This window comes from Mustela erminea, chromosome 5, assembly GCF_009829155.1.
Source record: "Mustela erminea isolate mMusErm1 chromosome 5, mMusErm1.Pri, whole genome shotgun sequence".
Lineage (NCBI taxonomy): Eukaryota > Metazoa > Chordata > Mammalia > Carnivora > Mustelidae > Mustela > Mustela erminea.
In genome coordinates this window covers 128,928,837-128,944,516 of record NC_045618.1, presented here as the reverse complement: position 1 = coordinate 128,944,516, position 15,680 = coordinate 128,928,837, and the positions used below count along the sequence as shown (strand labels likewise).

General features: G+C 43.2%; 1 protein-coding gene across 45 annotated transcripts in view; it reads left to right on the top strand.

Annotated features, from left to right (window-relative positions):
• Positions 1–15,680, top strand: part of NRXN3 (neurexin 3) — a 1,567,429-nt gene that overhangs the window by 439,521 nt on the left and 1,112,228 nt on the right. For all 45 annotated transcript variants that reach the window (XM_032341548.1, XM_032341546.1, XM_032341549.1 and 42 more), the window contains one exon: positions 13,302–13,603. In XM_032341548.1, the coding sequence (XP_032197439.1) occupies positions 13,302–13,603 (302 nt within the window). The remainder of the gene's footprint in view (positions 1–13,301; positions 13,604–15,680) is intronic.

The following is a 15,680-nucleotide window of genomic DNA, read 5'->3' as shown; positions in this document are numbered from 1 at the left end:
GAGTCCAGCTGTCTGGCCTTGGAGCTTGTTGGGAGAGAGGCAGCATCTGTACATGGTTTGTGAATCATTCTGACTCAGAAGGAGGGTTTCCATTTTAGATTCAGTGCGTCAAAAGTGGATTTCCTTATTTATGCTCTCACAATTCCGTGGTTTTTGTTTTTGCATTTATATATCTCCAGTGTTGCAAATGTATAGAAGAATTCCTACAATACTTCTTAGTGCTCTTATGATATGTATTCATATCCCAAAATGTGTGGTTAGTACATCTCCATGTTTGCTGAAAACCTAGCTTTGTTGGGCAGATAGAGGTTCCTTTGGACGCCGTAGGAGGGTGCTTTACAAAATTAGATAATGTACATGAAAATGGTTTGGAAAATGTGACAAGCATGCTCTGCAAATAAGTGTGTGTGTGTGTTTAAAGAAATGAATAGCTCATCTCCCACAGGAGTACCATTGACAGAGATTTTTGCTAAGATACCCGTCCCTCATCAGGAGGCAGCATGACCTGCGTGACAGCATATATAGTGTTTAAAAGTTGACCTTAGTTTGTGTTTTGGATCTGCTTCTTATTAGCTGTGATAGTGTACAGTAATTTCACCCCTCGGGAATCTCCATTTTATCATCTGTCACGTGGAGCTGGTAAAATTTTACGTCACAGGACTTTTGTGAGAGTTGAACGAGAAATATTCTACGTTATCCCAGGGGAAAGGTCCTCTTTCAGGTGACGCATGAGCACAGATATGTTATCTCTATTAATAAGGCATTGGTTCTTACGGTAAGTGTTTTGAACGCTTGTATCTTAAATCATCAAAACAGGTCTTGGTTAATTTTTGTCAAATGTTATATAGACAGTATTTGTTATATTGGGCCTCTCTTTCTGTAAGATCCTGGAACACAATATAGGTTTAATAAATGTTCATTACCTGCCCTTTTTATACTATGGCCAAAAAAAAAAAAAAAAAAATCTACCTCTTAAAAAGGCTCTGCTGATAGTCTGAGAGGAAGAAGTGATGATGGTGAAGTAAACGCCTTATGATAGCATTACGTGCACTGTTGGTACGAGAATTGAATTTGCAGTCACTAAAGATTTTCTCCTTTATTCAAGCTTCCTAAATCAGGTCACTTGATTTTTAAGTCTGCCTGCATTTTTACAGAACTCACCCTTCCCGCCACCCGCTTTGAACATACGCCATCTTCATCCATCCCTGGGTTCACATTCTTTCATTTTAATTACTTTAGACCCAGGGTATCATCCCTCTCTTCCTGGGAGCCCTGGAACAGGGCAGTTTTAATTTTCATCAGTATCCGCTCCTATCTCCTCCACTGCCACAGTCCTTTTCTTGGGAGGAAAAGGAGATGCACACCTCACTATAAATAAGAAGACACAGCACCTTTTCTAGGATTTTGACTTCTACATTGGCAAAGTTCCCCAGTTTGTGTCTCTGAACAGGGTTTTAATCACCTGGGCTGTAGTGCTCAGCACTGAAAGCTTTAAGAAGTACTGCAGAAATGGTAGATTAGCCGCATTTAACAAAATAGAAAGTTTTCATTGTGTCATAAAAAGCCTTATTGATCTTGTCCGGGCTTTGACTCCAAGGCCTTTTAACAAGCCCCTCTGTCTAGACTTGCAGGCTAGAGCCACGGTGCTAACAAAGGAGGAACCGGGTTGGGCTGCTGGCTGCAGGGGGAGGCCGAAGGCATGGGCAGATTCAGGTTTCTTTGTGGGGATCTTCTTAAAGAGCTAGGATGGTTGTATTCTGCCGTGGAGGCTTGCGTAGGTATACTGTGGCATACCCTGAACTCCCCGGGGTCGCGTCTCTGCACTTGACGTTGAGTGATTCCCTCAGTAACAAATCCAGGTCTTCTCTGTTCCTTGGCTCCTGTGAGCATTTCCTCCCTTTGTCCTTAGGAAGCCGACTGAACTCTGTCTTGTCGGTGCACTGAGCAGTGGGTTTCCGGGAATGGGGGAGGCAGCAAGGCGGCAGGAGGAACTGGTGACGTTCGAGTCACGGATCAGTTCAGCTGCATTTCAGTTCAATTCCACATGTCTTTATTTAATACATTCGGGGGTACGTGGGAGATTTCAGAAACATGAAAAATGGGTGCTCGCAAGAGATGATTGAAGAGTTGACATCAACGTGTGAAATAAACAAAGAATCATCCAAGATTTATTGAGCCATTAGGTATTTCATCAGAATCATCTGCAGGTAATAAAAAGCATGAAATATTTCAAATGTATAGTCCCTGTACTAGAGGATATTATAAACATTGGTTTAGCTATTCTGCTGCTTAAACACATTTTAATGTTTTGCCATTTTTGCTTTATGCCCTTTTTTATAAAGGCTGAGTATTATTTCAGTACATCTTGGGTTCCATTTCTTCTCTCCTTCTCCAGAAGGAAACACTACCAGAAATTGATTACGGATTGCTTCTGTGTTTTTCTATTCTTATTACATATGAACAGGACTGTAATATATAATGATTAGTGATCATTGTGTGTGTGTGTGTGTGAGAGAGAGAGAGAGAGAGTGAAATAGTGGAGGTGAAATTTATTGGCCAGTGCCAATTTATGTTCAGTATTCTTTATGTATTCTGGGCTGAGTGAAGGAAACATTAGGTAAAAATCTTTAACACTTTATACTTCCCTGTTGATCACCCAGAGGAAGCTTGGGAGTCTCTAGATCACCTTTCCTCTTCTAGGAACAGGAGTTATTTGAGCTCCTGAAATATTGGTAGGAAGTTTCACATGCTACCCAACTGTCTCATTTCTCTGGACACTTGAAGTTGGTTGGTTTCATCAACACAGTGACTTAGATAACTGCTGAGTTCAGAGGTCAATTAGAGCATCTTCTTCTGATACCAGCACGATGATTGGTTATGGCGGGTTCTTGTTTTCATCTTGGGTGAAAACAATTTGGCAGAAATAAATATTTTCTAAGTCCATATGGGTTTTAAAACCCACGTTGATTGCTTCAAAATTTTTTTTTTTTTTTTTTTTTTTAAAGACAGAGTGAGCAGGAAGGGAGGGACAGAGGAGAGGGAGAAAGAGAGAATCTTAGACTCTCTGCTGAGTGTGGAGCCCATCACAGGGCTTGATCTCAAGACCCTGAGATCATGACCTGAGACAAAATCAAGAGTCAGACACTTAACTGACTGAGCCACCCAGGCGCTCGGCTACTAAATATCTTAATATTTGAGTGAGTTTTCCCAAATTCTGTAAACCTTTCATGACTTTACTTTTTCTTTCTGAACACTATGTGTCGATACAGTGAGTGTCTAATTTGGGGAGCGGTTAGGGTCAATATATGTGCCAGTGTAAGAAGAAAAGTCATTTCTGATGATCTGCTTCCTGCTCTAGAATCACAGTGGGTATTTCTCATTGTTATTAATTCTGTTTGTATCAAAACTACAGTCTTCCATCCTCTCTTCTCCAGCTTTTGTCCCTACTAATATTTAAAGATTTTATTTAGTTGAGAGAGAGAGCGAGCACATAAGTGGGGGAGAGGCAGATGCAAACTCTCTGCTGAGCTCAGGGAGCCCAACACGGGGCTCAATCCCAGGACTCTGGGATCATGACTTGAGTCAACGGCAGGTGCTTAACCGACTGTACCACCCAGGTGTCCCTAACCTTCCTAATTTTTTTTTTTTTTTTCGTTCTCATCAAGTCCATGGACTATAGTCTCATGAAGAGGGATTTGGGGCTCTAGCACACTTGCCTTAGTTATTGTGTAACTTCTGTAATTTTTTCATCCAAAAACTTCAAACCTCAATCTAACATTTATCTCCAGGGGAGCAACCAGGGTTAAATTCTTCTCTATTATAATCACCTGTATCCTCCATGCAACTTCAAGAAATGTATCGTAGTAAACACTATGGCATAGAGCCGGCTTTAAAGTCATGGCTAGAATTGATGTTTGCTTGTCATTGACCTTGTGTGGTTCCAGGTGTGTCAGTTATTTTTCCAGACTGAAAGCAGTCTAAGGGCTTGATGTGTGAGGTGTGACAGCCATAACATTCTGAATCCATTGAAGAACAGACAGAAGAGTCAAATGGTGGTCAGGTCAGGGATCCAGATACCAGTTTTCTTGCTGGTAGGGCTATGTTAGAGTATGTGGCTTTTATCTGCAGCCAAATTGGGCTTCCATGTAATTCCCCCCCTGGGTTAAATTCAACCACTTGGGCCTAGGGAGAAGAGCTAGAAAAACCCAGGCCTTCTTCTATGGGGCAGAGTCCACTCCGACAGGTCTGCTGCATGGGAGAACCTAGAGGAGAGCTCAGTCCTTGAAGGAAAGGCAGATCTGCAGGAGAGAGAAAGGGCACATAAGAATAGTGAGCACCTAATTAAGAAACATGGGCCTGTAGGTGTCAGACCCTTACTGTGCCACCAAGCAGATGAACCACTTCTCTCATTGAAAGAATAAAGGAGAGAAGGTTCAAGTGTTACTGCAAAACCATTCTGTTCTGGAGAATGGGGAGGAAATGTTCTTGTGGAGTTGTAGGGACAGGGTAATGGAGTTCCCTCTACAAAATAGAGTGTACTGTTTGTGTTCAATCCATGTGTGATTGACTCAAAATTAAAATAAAAAGCCTGTAGTGGAAGAAACATAATTATAGTTTGACTCCTATAGATGAGGTGGTTAAGTAAAAATAAAATGTACAGCATTTATGTCAATTATTATTTTTAATTGTGTTATGTTAGTCACCATATAGTACAATTAGTTTTTGATGAGTGTTCCAAGATTGAGTGTTTTTGTGTAACACCCAGTGCTCCATGCCATCCGTGCCCTCCTTAATACCCACCACCAGACTCACCCATCCCCCTCATTCCCCTCACTTCTAAAACCCTCACTTTGTTTCTTAGAGTTCACAGTCTCTCATGGTTTGTCTTCCCCTCTGATTTCCCCCCTTCACTTTTCCTTTCCTTCTCCTAATGTCTTCCATGCTATTCCTTATGTTCCACAAGTAAGTGAAACCATATGATAATTGACTTCTTTGCTTGACTTATTTCACTCAGTATAATCTCCTCCAGTCCTGTCCATGTTGATGCAAAAATTGGGTATTCATCCTTTCTGATGGCTGTGTAATATTCCATTGTATATATGGACCACATCTTCTTTATCCATTCGTCTGTTGGAGGGCATCTTGGCTCTTTTTCCAGTTTGGATATTGTGGACATTGCTGTTATGAACATTGGGGTGCATATGGCCCTTCTTTTCACTACATCTGTATCTTTGGGGTAAATACCCAGTAGTGCAATTGCCAGGTCATAGGGTAGCTCTGTTTTTAATTTTTTGAGGAATCTCCACACTGTTTTCCAAAGTGGTTGCACCAACTTTCATTCCTGCCAACAGTGTAAGAAGATACACCAGTTATTTTCAGTGGGTTGGCGGCCATTTGCAGCACAACTACCTCAGGCCAGGGTTTCTTGGCAATATCCATTCTACTTTGGAGATGTCTCCTGGATCCCTCTTTATTGTTCTAGCAATTTGTCCACCCCAGTCAATATAAGGTAGGCACATTTGTGCCACTCCCAAGCATCAGTTTTCCTCTCCTCTGTAGACCCTCCATCCCCAGCACCTCAGGATAGGGCAGATCAGTCTCCAGCCTCATCCCAAGCCTGTACTCATGTGCCTGTTACTCTGCCCATTACACATTGAACTTCTCACTGTTCCATGAACATCCTGTGCTTTTCTAGTGACTATACCAATGAATACGGTGTTTCTTTTAACTAGAGTTTCATCCCTCTTTTGTATGGTGAACTCTGACTCATACTTCAAGACACAGGTTAAGTTTGACCTCCTGTGTGGTGTCTTCCCTAACATTCAGGGTCATTTATCCCTTTCTCTGCATGCTAGTATCACCAACGAAACAGTTACTATGCTTAATTGTTACTGCTTGTTTGTGTGTGCATTCTTACTGCTGCCGTCAGCAGCCAACAAGTCTGTGCCTGGGATCTGGGTTGTGGACTTTTTCAGATGGGTGTTTCACAGCAACTCTATGAAATATGTACTCTGGTGATTCCCATTTTGTACAGCAGGAAACTGAGGGAGAGAGAATAAGGGTTAAGGGATGAGCTAAGATTTCACAGAATTAGGTAAGTGCCAGAACTGGTCGATCCAAGTCAAAGTCTTCATCATTACCCTCCTTGAGTCCTTGAATCTGAAGTCCCACTCTACCCTGGACAGTGGGAGGGTGCCCCGTTTCACGCGAGTCTAGGCCAGGGCCTGGCACTTAGCGGGCATTCGAGTTGTTTTAGCTTTACCATTTCTCTTCTACGGTACAGTATCAGCTAATTATTCCTATTCACAGGGTTGCCGTGTGGCTGGAGTGCTGTCAGCATTGGGCACATTGCATGGTGCGTAGCAGGCACCTGTAAATCCTCATTCCTTAAATGAACAGAAAATTTAACTTTTATTGTAATGCAATCAAGAGAAATGCCGTCTTCAGGATGCCATTAGCTTTCTAGTGATTTCAGTGAAGCGTGATTTTCCAGGCCATTCTTCTGTGGACTGAGGCAGCTTCCCTCGCCAGGATGCTAGCTGTTTATTTTCCAAGTGACAACTTGATTTACTGTTTTCCTTCTCATCACTTTCAAGAAGCATCTGCAGGCTAGCGAGTGACCCAGGCAGTGTGGAAAAGTCCATTTATTTCTCTGTTGCATCTTTCCTACAGAGAGTCTGAGGATAAGGGTTGGAAATGGCTCCGGGAGGTCAGATTTCCTGTGTGTTTTCTTTTGTAGTGCGGAATTGCTCATAGCGACACAATTTGCTATCTGCTGGTACCCTCTGCTTTTGAAATACCTGTGTGATGGGATGTGGCAGGTAAAGGATTCATCGTTTCCCCTTGGGTGATGGCTCTGCACTTTGATCTATCTGAATGCTTTGTTTGGCCCTAAAATACACTGTAAGGGAAAGGGGACAGCAAGAACCAGGAGGACACTTACTTGTACAGTTTTTTGTTTTTCTTATTCCGCATGTCCCTCCTCCAGTTCTAGCAGGAATTCCCATTAGGTGATGTGTAATAGGATTCGCTCTAGTAAAACAATTTCTCTTTTCCCCTGTTTTTGCAAATATGATGATCTCACAGCCCAACCGCTAACATGGAGGTCTGCCCACAGATCCCTTAGAGGTGGGAGTTCTTGTTCTGGATGTTGGATTCTTAGCAGGTTGCATGGAAAGGGGACAGAATCATGCAAGAACAAACTCACTTTTGCCTTATACCGTGTTCCTTTGTCAGCAAACCACCCAGTGGCTGTGTCAGCTCCAGGCACCTTTCCAAATTGAGTGCATATGCAATGTCCCAAATTCTGGAATTGGGGACTTCACTATGAGTTCATTTCTGCTTTATGTACTCCCTGCGCAGGGCTGCTTTTGTCACCATCTAGACTCTTTCTTTCTTTTTCTTTTTCTTTTTTTTTTTTTTTTTGCCTAGGAAGCAGTGTCCAGAAGAGGTAGACGATATGTCAGTTTATAGTTGGAGAACCTGAAGCTTGTCACAGTGGCTGTCCCACCTGAGGACAGACTGCTGTGTGTGGGCATCTAGGGAAAGGCATCAGCAGACTGGCCCCAGGACCACAGGCCATCCCTTTTTCTGGCGGGGAGGGCAGCAGCAGCCCTTGTCTGCTGGTGCCCCCTGAGCTCCAGGGTGTACCCGGCCAGGGTAACCAACAAGGGTAATCTCAGCCTGGGCGCCCACTGCTACATGAAGGCCAGCTGAAGGACAAAGGCTTCAGAGCTGAGCGCGGTTTTGCTTGTATCTCGGAGGTGCAGCCTCAGGCAGCTGGTTTCCGTACTCCTTTTCTGGAGCATAGCAGGTGTTCTGTTCAGGACCAGTTGATACAGCCCCTCCAGAGGGGTTGGATTTTCATCGGCTCTTCTAAGTGATGTCTAAAAATTCCATTCCCAAGGTCCTCTGATGGAGGTGAAGAGTGCCATCTTCCCAGTTTGGCTTTCTCCAGTCTGCTGCAAGAGAATTCTGGGCTGAAGCCAGCCCCCCTCTGCATTCCTCTGCTTGGGCTCCTGCTGCCTGAGAGGACTCCTTCTGTCATGGCTAGTGGTTTCTCCTTTTGACCCATTGAACTTCTTGCAGTTGTAGGAACAGTTGGGGGTGGGGGGCTAGGAACCTGCTTGAGAGTTTGAGTTCCTGGCCAGGTGGTGATATGACATCGTAGCAAACGCACTGCAACGGGAATCAGGGGACTAAGGTTTTGGAACTGGTCTGAATGCTTTTCAGGGTCTCGGGGAATCCACCTAAACTATGTGCCTCCAGTTCCTCCCCTTGGCATAATCCCAGCAAAGTGGCCTTGCAGAGCATTGAGAGACACAAATAACAACTAAGAAAGCATTTGGAAATATATGGCATTTAAGAAACTGCACTGTATTTGCAAATGGACCTAGAATCCTCCTTTACCCACACCTGACATGTTCTCCCTTGAGGCCTTTCATGTCTAACATTGTATCATTGTCCCTCAGTCTTTACCTCTGGTCCTTGGTTTTCCATGGCTGCATTTGGATCATAAGTGTGCAGACTCTGGCTTCCTCCTGTGGTCTGTGGTTTGCCAGGACCTCTGTCTCTCCGTTTCCTGTGTTGTCTCTCCTAAGAACTGTGTGCTTCCATTATTGCCCAGCAAAAGGCAAACCTTCCTTGGGAAGGGTATCAACCTCCAGGTTGAACCAGTCTGGGCACCCCCAGGAAAGTAGTTCAGATGTGTTCTCGACCTTTTCTTTTTTAATCTTATTTATTCATTGTGAGCAAGCGAGAGAGAGAGCAGGAGCAGGAGGTAGGGCAGAGGGAGAGGGACAAGCAGACTCAGAGCTGAGGATAGAGCCTGATGTAGGGCTCTGTCTCACACCCCAGAGATCATAACCTGAGCCAAAATCAAGAGTCAGATGCTTAACGGGCTGAGCCACTCAGGTGCTGTGTTCTCATCTTTTAATGGGGCTCTCTGCGTTCAGTTTGTTCTTCTTTTCAGTTCACTCTCAACCCAACATTAGTTGAGTTGCAAAATTGTTTTAGAAGATTATGTGATTTTTTAAAAATACAAATCAGACCCCATCCATCCTTTCAGTGAAATTATACAGTGGCTCTTCATAACCTTCAGAATAATAATATTCAGAATAAAGCCCGGATTTCTTGATCTCAAAGCCCGAGACATCACGCTCTCAGAAACCACAGACCCAATTAAACAGTGATATGCATTTCTCCACACTTCTTAGATTGCATGGTAAAAACATATTACGCTGAATATTTTAATCTGCTTTGCAATTTCTCAGAGAAATGGAGATATTATTATATAAATCACTAGCTGGATTTTTTTTGGGGGGGGAGAGAGTGGAAAATAGAATTGAATAAATGCTTGTGAATGCTATTTATATATAGTACTTGGATTAACAAGCCTTTTGAAAGATCAGTACTTTACATATCTTATACAAACTGATTTAAAATCTTGGGTTATACATATCTAGATTGCATCTCGTGTTTAATCAGTTGGACACTTACAAATAATGGGGAAATGATTTGTTGTCATGTGGTTGCGCTTTGCTTTCTGTGCAGTGAGAATAACATTTTTATTTTAACACTTATGCAATTGATTGTAAACTTTGGGGTGATATAGTTTAAGGGGATCTAAACAGTCCATCAGCCATGCCCGTGTGTGCCTTCTTGCCAAGCTGGAGCTTTCTGCTAAGCTGTTGTGTACTCTGTTACATAATCCCCTGCGTCCATTGTCTCTACCTGTTTAGCCTGAATACATACAAGGTGACTGCGTTGTCTCTTCGACCTCTTTCCCAGTGTAAACACTAAATAAAGGAAACAAATTTGGGGCAATATTACATTTTTTTAATGTAGCGTTTGGAGAATTGAATGAACTTAGAAATGTGTGTGCCACTGTTTAGTTTTGTGCCTTTCAGTTATGTTCATCGTCAATTGAGTATGGTTTTCAAGGTGACAAGACAGTGTTTACACTTTGGCTCTTGGAAGGAGATTAAGACAGGCTGGGATCTTAGGAGAAATCAGTTGTGAGAATATGCAAAGGAATGCTTTCTTCAAGGTTCTCACTCCTTCTTCTTCCGTGCCCCTCATTTGCTCTTTTGAAGACCGGGTCATGCACTGTCACTGCAGCTCCTCTCCACACAGTCAGGAGGAAGGTGTCCCATGCGTTAAAAATGTTACAATTGAGCTTATCTAGAATATGACTCAGAGAGTAGCTTTCAGGTGTCTCTTACATGTTGACATGTGGAGGAGATAAGAGCATCTGGGGTGATGCTGCTCTTGGTAACCTCCTCCAGCCTAGGGAAGAGGCAAACCGGGAAAATTCATCATTGAATGAAGAGATAGGGAAGGTTGTGTATGGTTACAGCATTTTCCTTAGATTACTTGCAAAGGGACGTGCTCAGCTACATAAAATCTTTGTTGGTAAATTTGCATGGGGATTAGCATAAATATGCATCTGATTTACATAGACAATTTCTCACGTTGGTTTTATTTCTTGTGTATTTATTGATATTCTCTTCTCTACAATGATGTCATTTTTCTTGTGTGGCCTCCACATAAAACAATTTCTATTGCTTTAAACACACCCAGCATCCAGGGAGGAAAGGGGAACATTATTTTGGTGAGTAAGTGATATATATGGGGGTGGGAAGAGATAAATTTCTGGCTCAGTTTATCAGGGTTTGGGATGCTTTGTAAGTTAATGCTTGGCTCTGTGGAATCATTCGCACCCTATAGTAAAGTAGGAACATTGGTACTTCCAAAGTGATGGGTAAAAGAATATCGAGAGGGAAGTCCAGATAGGCAGTGGAAGTCCAGAGTAACACCAGCTGTGTGATCTTGGGCAGCACTTATTTTTAGTTGTCACTTTCATCCTTGTTAAAAGGGAGGTGGGCATTAAATCAGATAAGCTCTAAAATCCCTTATAAGCTCCAAAGCTTATTATTTTTGCATACTCCTTGGTTTAATTACTTGACAAATATTAGGCACCATAGAGCACATCAAATGGGATCTTGGAGCCTTACTGTTCTGTGTCCAGCCTTTCCCCTTTGAAGGGTACTCCATGATTAATTCAAGCATCTCTTTAGAGGCACTCATTTCCTTGTTCATTTTTCTCAGTTCATTGGGCACATAAGGTCTAACTTAAATGTTTACAGAAGACACCTGTTACCATAGCACGTTACTGTAGGCACTGAGGACAGGCATGGTAGTTGGCTCTGTGCGCATTTTCATCCATAGGAAAAGAGTTTGAAGGTCATAACTTCATTGGATTTGCCATCTTTTACTCTAGGTCAAGCTCACCTCTTGGTCTACTGAGCAGAAGCTCATCCAGTTGCATTTTCACAAAGCCATTTCTTCAGAAATGAGAGGAAAAATCATGACAACAGACAGGGCACTAGGGGATTGGATAGATCTGTTTCAAACATAGAGATGGTATCAGATTGCTGCTTCGTCATTTTATTTTTTTGGCTATTTTGGTAAGAAGCATCAGAGATAGGTTATGTTGCCAAGTAGTACTTGCTACGCATATATCGCACACACACACACATATATATGCAACACTGTGGTCATTTATATGTGGACAGGACCCTTTTGCTTATACCAGTGTGTGTATTTATGTGTGTATGTGTGTATATATACAGGCATGCACAAAACAGAAATATGCAGGGAGACACCTGTCATTGAGACCCTCTGGAATACACAGGATAAGTCTGATATTTACATCTCTGCAATACGAAGTTGAGGTTCCTGTTTTAAGGCTATTGTGATGCTATTACAGATTAATATAGTCTGTAGTGGTTGGTCATCTCTCCCAAATGATGAGTGATTCCTCTCCTGTTCTTACTTAAGTATGAGAATATATTTATTTTACTTAAGTGACTTACTTAGGGCTGTGATGGTCGATAGGATCTAAGTTGAGGTGGAATTGACTTTGGTTACTAAGGTCGAAGTGTAGTTCTAGAAGAGAAAATGGAACTTGCTCAACCTTATGTTGTAGCCCCCACTCTGTAACGGGAAGCTGCCTACCCAGCCTTGTTCTGTTGCCCACTTCCTTTCTTGATGAGGTGATTCACTAGCTTTTGGCCAACCCTGATGTGCATGTAGTAGGCCATTCTCAGTCAGGCTGCCTGTCAGAGGGACGGATGAAAGTCCATATGCCAAGTTTTGAAATTATAAATTATATCAACAAATAATTAAACAAAACATGTCATTTCTTTGATGAATATACCTTGGACACTACCTGGTAAGCCAGGTACACACTTAGAATTTTTGGATTCCTCAGTGTTCTGCACTGGAGAATACTAGCACAAGGAGAACCAGGCCCTCTGGCTGTCAGCCTGCGGCCTGACCCCCTCCTCTTTCCACCTCTCTCCCCATTCTGTATCCACAAGGAGTTTGGTATAAATGCACGTGGATGCCCACGTGGCCAGCTCTGTCTAACTCCCTGCAAAGGGTCCCGCCATTGCTAGTGCTCAGACCTCGAGGTATGCACACCAACGGCATGCTATGCTGTTGGAAAATGAGTCTGGGCGGAACCTTGCAGAAGCCCTGCAAACAGGCCTGGGGTTCTTTGGGTAGGAAATTAGAGGATCCCAGGGTATGGCCTTGGAAGAGAATATATACTTCAGTGGAATGCTGTCTTGACCCTGGGTGTTCTTTAGGATGGTCCGACCAGGGACATCTAAATTAGGAGACCTCAGAGCAGAGATCCCTTTGAATCGAAAGGGAGCTATTGCTGTCTTGTCAAAGTGTTTCACCAAATTCCGTTCTCTCCCCTTTCCCTCATCACTCCACTGGGCTCAGGACTCTACCATGGAAACCAAAGTTAGCTGGGTTGTTGATGGATGGAAATTAGAGCCAGATCTTTCAGGGTAATTGATTTTTAGTTATTGGTCAATAAAAGGGTACGTAGAGCTGAAGAACCCTTTGTCAGAACAATTAATTATCCATACACCAGCTCTCGACAGCATTTAAAAGCCACCATTGAACCAAAACCAACATCAACTTCACTCTACCATTTTGCATAAAATTTCCTTGGGTTTTTCTCAGGGAAAACAGGAAGGAAATGCAGCAAACTCTTCTACACCGTTGCGTTGGTCTTCCTCCCTTGTGAGAGTAGATGGCTTCTCGGCAGTTGCTGTCTCTCCTGGTTCACCTGGTGCTTAGTCTGGTAGAGGAGTTGGAGTGTGGACAGCAACTCCCTGGCAGGGAGCCACTGACCGGGGGGCTGTGTTCTCCTTGGTATTTGCACACACATGACTCATATGCCAGTCAAGTGGTGACTGCTTTCCTCTTTCCTTTTCACTCAGCCCGGGAGGAGAACGTGGCCACTTTCCGAGGCTCCGAGTACCTGTGCTACGACCTGTCTCAGAACCCGATCCAGAGCAGCAGTGATGAAATCACCCTCTCCTTTAAGACCTGGCAGCGGAATGGGCTCATCCTGCACACGGGCAAGTCGGCCGACTATGTCAACCTGGCTCTGAAGGATGGCGCGGTCTCCTTGGTCATTAACCTGGGGTCCGGGGCCTTTGAGGCCATCGTGGAGCCAGTGAATGGAAAATTCAACGACAACGCCTGGCATGATGTCAAAGTCACGCGTAACCTCCGGCAGGTAATGGCTGTGGGGAGAGAGTGCCCGGAGGCTGCTCTAGGGCAGCTGGGGCGGAGGTTTGTGAAGCAGGTGCTGGGCGAGCTGGAGAGATAGAGCTTTGGATTTGTCGAAGCCTAACATTCTCCCCGGTCTTTGCAGTTTCACAAGGAAAAATTATAAAAATATGTTTCTTCTCCTCCTTCAGTTCTCCACTTATGCTTGATTTTTTCTTTTCAGAAAAAATTCAGTTGTGTAGATAATAAAAGTTATAAATACTTTCCTTTTATTCTGCTTTCCTTCTTATCATTTTCTTAATTACGTTTGAATCTTGTATTATTGTCAAATTCAATTAAGGATGTCGTTTTGTTTCTGTAGCTTGCTAGATTTTCCTCATTTTTTGAATATATGTCTGTTTTTCTTTTTCATTAAGTTAGCCATTGCCATGATGTCATGATTTTAATACCTTCCAGGAAAGAGTCTTCCTTTTTCTTGTCCTTTTAATTTACCACACCTCCCCTGCTTTCATTTTTTTTTTCCTGTTGTTATGATAACCTGTAGAATTAGCTGGAATCTTTCTGAATTCCTCTGTTTCTCTGTTCCTTGGTGCGGTGGTCCTACTTTATTGCCCCGGTCTCTATCTCTAAGGCTCTTCAGTTGACTGGGAGGCCTGGAAAGTGGAAGGACCCAAATAAAAAAGTCAACTTTGGAGCAGCCTTTCCTGGTTCTGTTCGGGCCTGAGAACTCCCATCGCTTGCCGATTCTAAGCAGGCAACTACGTCAGGTGACAACGCTCTCAGAAAGCCTTAGCCAAGTGACATTGTTTTCAGTCTCATAATGAATCGTAATAGTCACAACAGTAATAATAGTAACACCGTACCAGCCCACATCAATGAAGAAGAAAAGCATTTCCTATAAAAGTCAAGGTCGGTGCTGATGCCACTTTCCGGGTTGCTATTTGCAGTTGGTTTTTCTCCTTGTGATTTTTGTCATTAAACCCAGTTAGACAGGGTTCATCCTTTATTAATCAGAAAACATTATGCAGATTTCCAGAGACTGCTTATCAGATTTTCTTCTGCAATATGATTGATTTAATGCTTTCTAATGTAAATGTGAGAGCAGAAGAATGGACAGGTATTTGCATATGTTTTCTGTTTCATTAAAGGGCGACTCCTTAGCATTGCTAAGTGAACAGAGAAGTTTCACAAGGCACTAGGAGCACACAATATTCAAAGCACTCATTGTAATGCTTAAGTATGCTAAGGAAGCTGCCTGATTGGGAGATTCTCTTCTATCTGTGGTGACGTTACCAAATCACACAAGTCTTAGAGCCTCCAGTCATCTTAATACCCATGGACTGGACAGTTTTGAATCATTATTCTGTTTTTCCTCCAAGGCCAAATGATCCAATTGCTAATGTTTTCTTTAATAATCCCCCATCCACACTTACTCAGCTCAGCTCAGTGCTCAAGAGGACCCAAGTTGAATTTCCATTTGCTAACATGTAAGGGCGCGGTGTGTTCGAGTTGCAGAGACTAGACCCAAAAGGAAAATATGACCTTTTGCCAGCTTTGACTGGCAGGTGCACAGTACCGCCCTTTAGGCTTTAGTCAGTGGAGGGGGGAGCAGGGTCAGGCTGTGATGCTCACCAACCTGTCTGTTTCTCTGCTTCTCTCCCACTGTGTACACTTTCTTGCCTTTCTAGAACAATTCCAATTAGCTGGAGAAAGGCTCACTTTTATTTCTACTAAAATACTTTTCTAAAATAGAATTGGCCCCAGTTCCATCTTTTAAACTGGATGGGGGATAAACAAAACCGGTCTTCAAACATTGGGTGTGCTGTTTTGGTCAGAGCAAGCAGAGGAGGGCCACCCTGGAGGGTTTCTCTTCCAAGTTCCAAGACCCAGCTCCCTCAGTGTCCTTGGACAAATCATTTAACCTTGCCACACCACAGTTTCATTTGTGAAATGGTGATTACAATCCTCCCTAGCCATGTGTGGTGGCTAAATATGCAAAGCACCTTATGTTCCAGAAGGATTATGAGCTCCTCCATGGTCTGGGTGCTAGACTCACTGTGACATGCGCACGATTTATAAGCTGA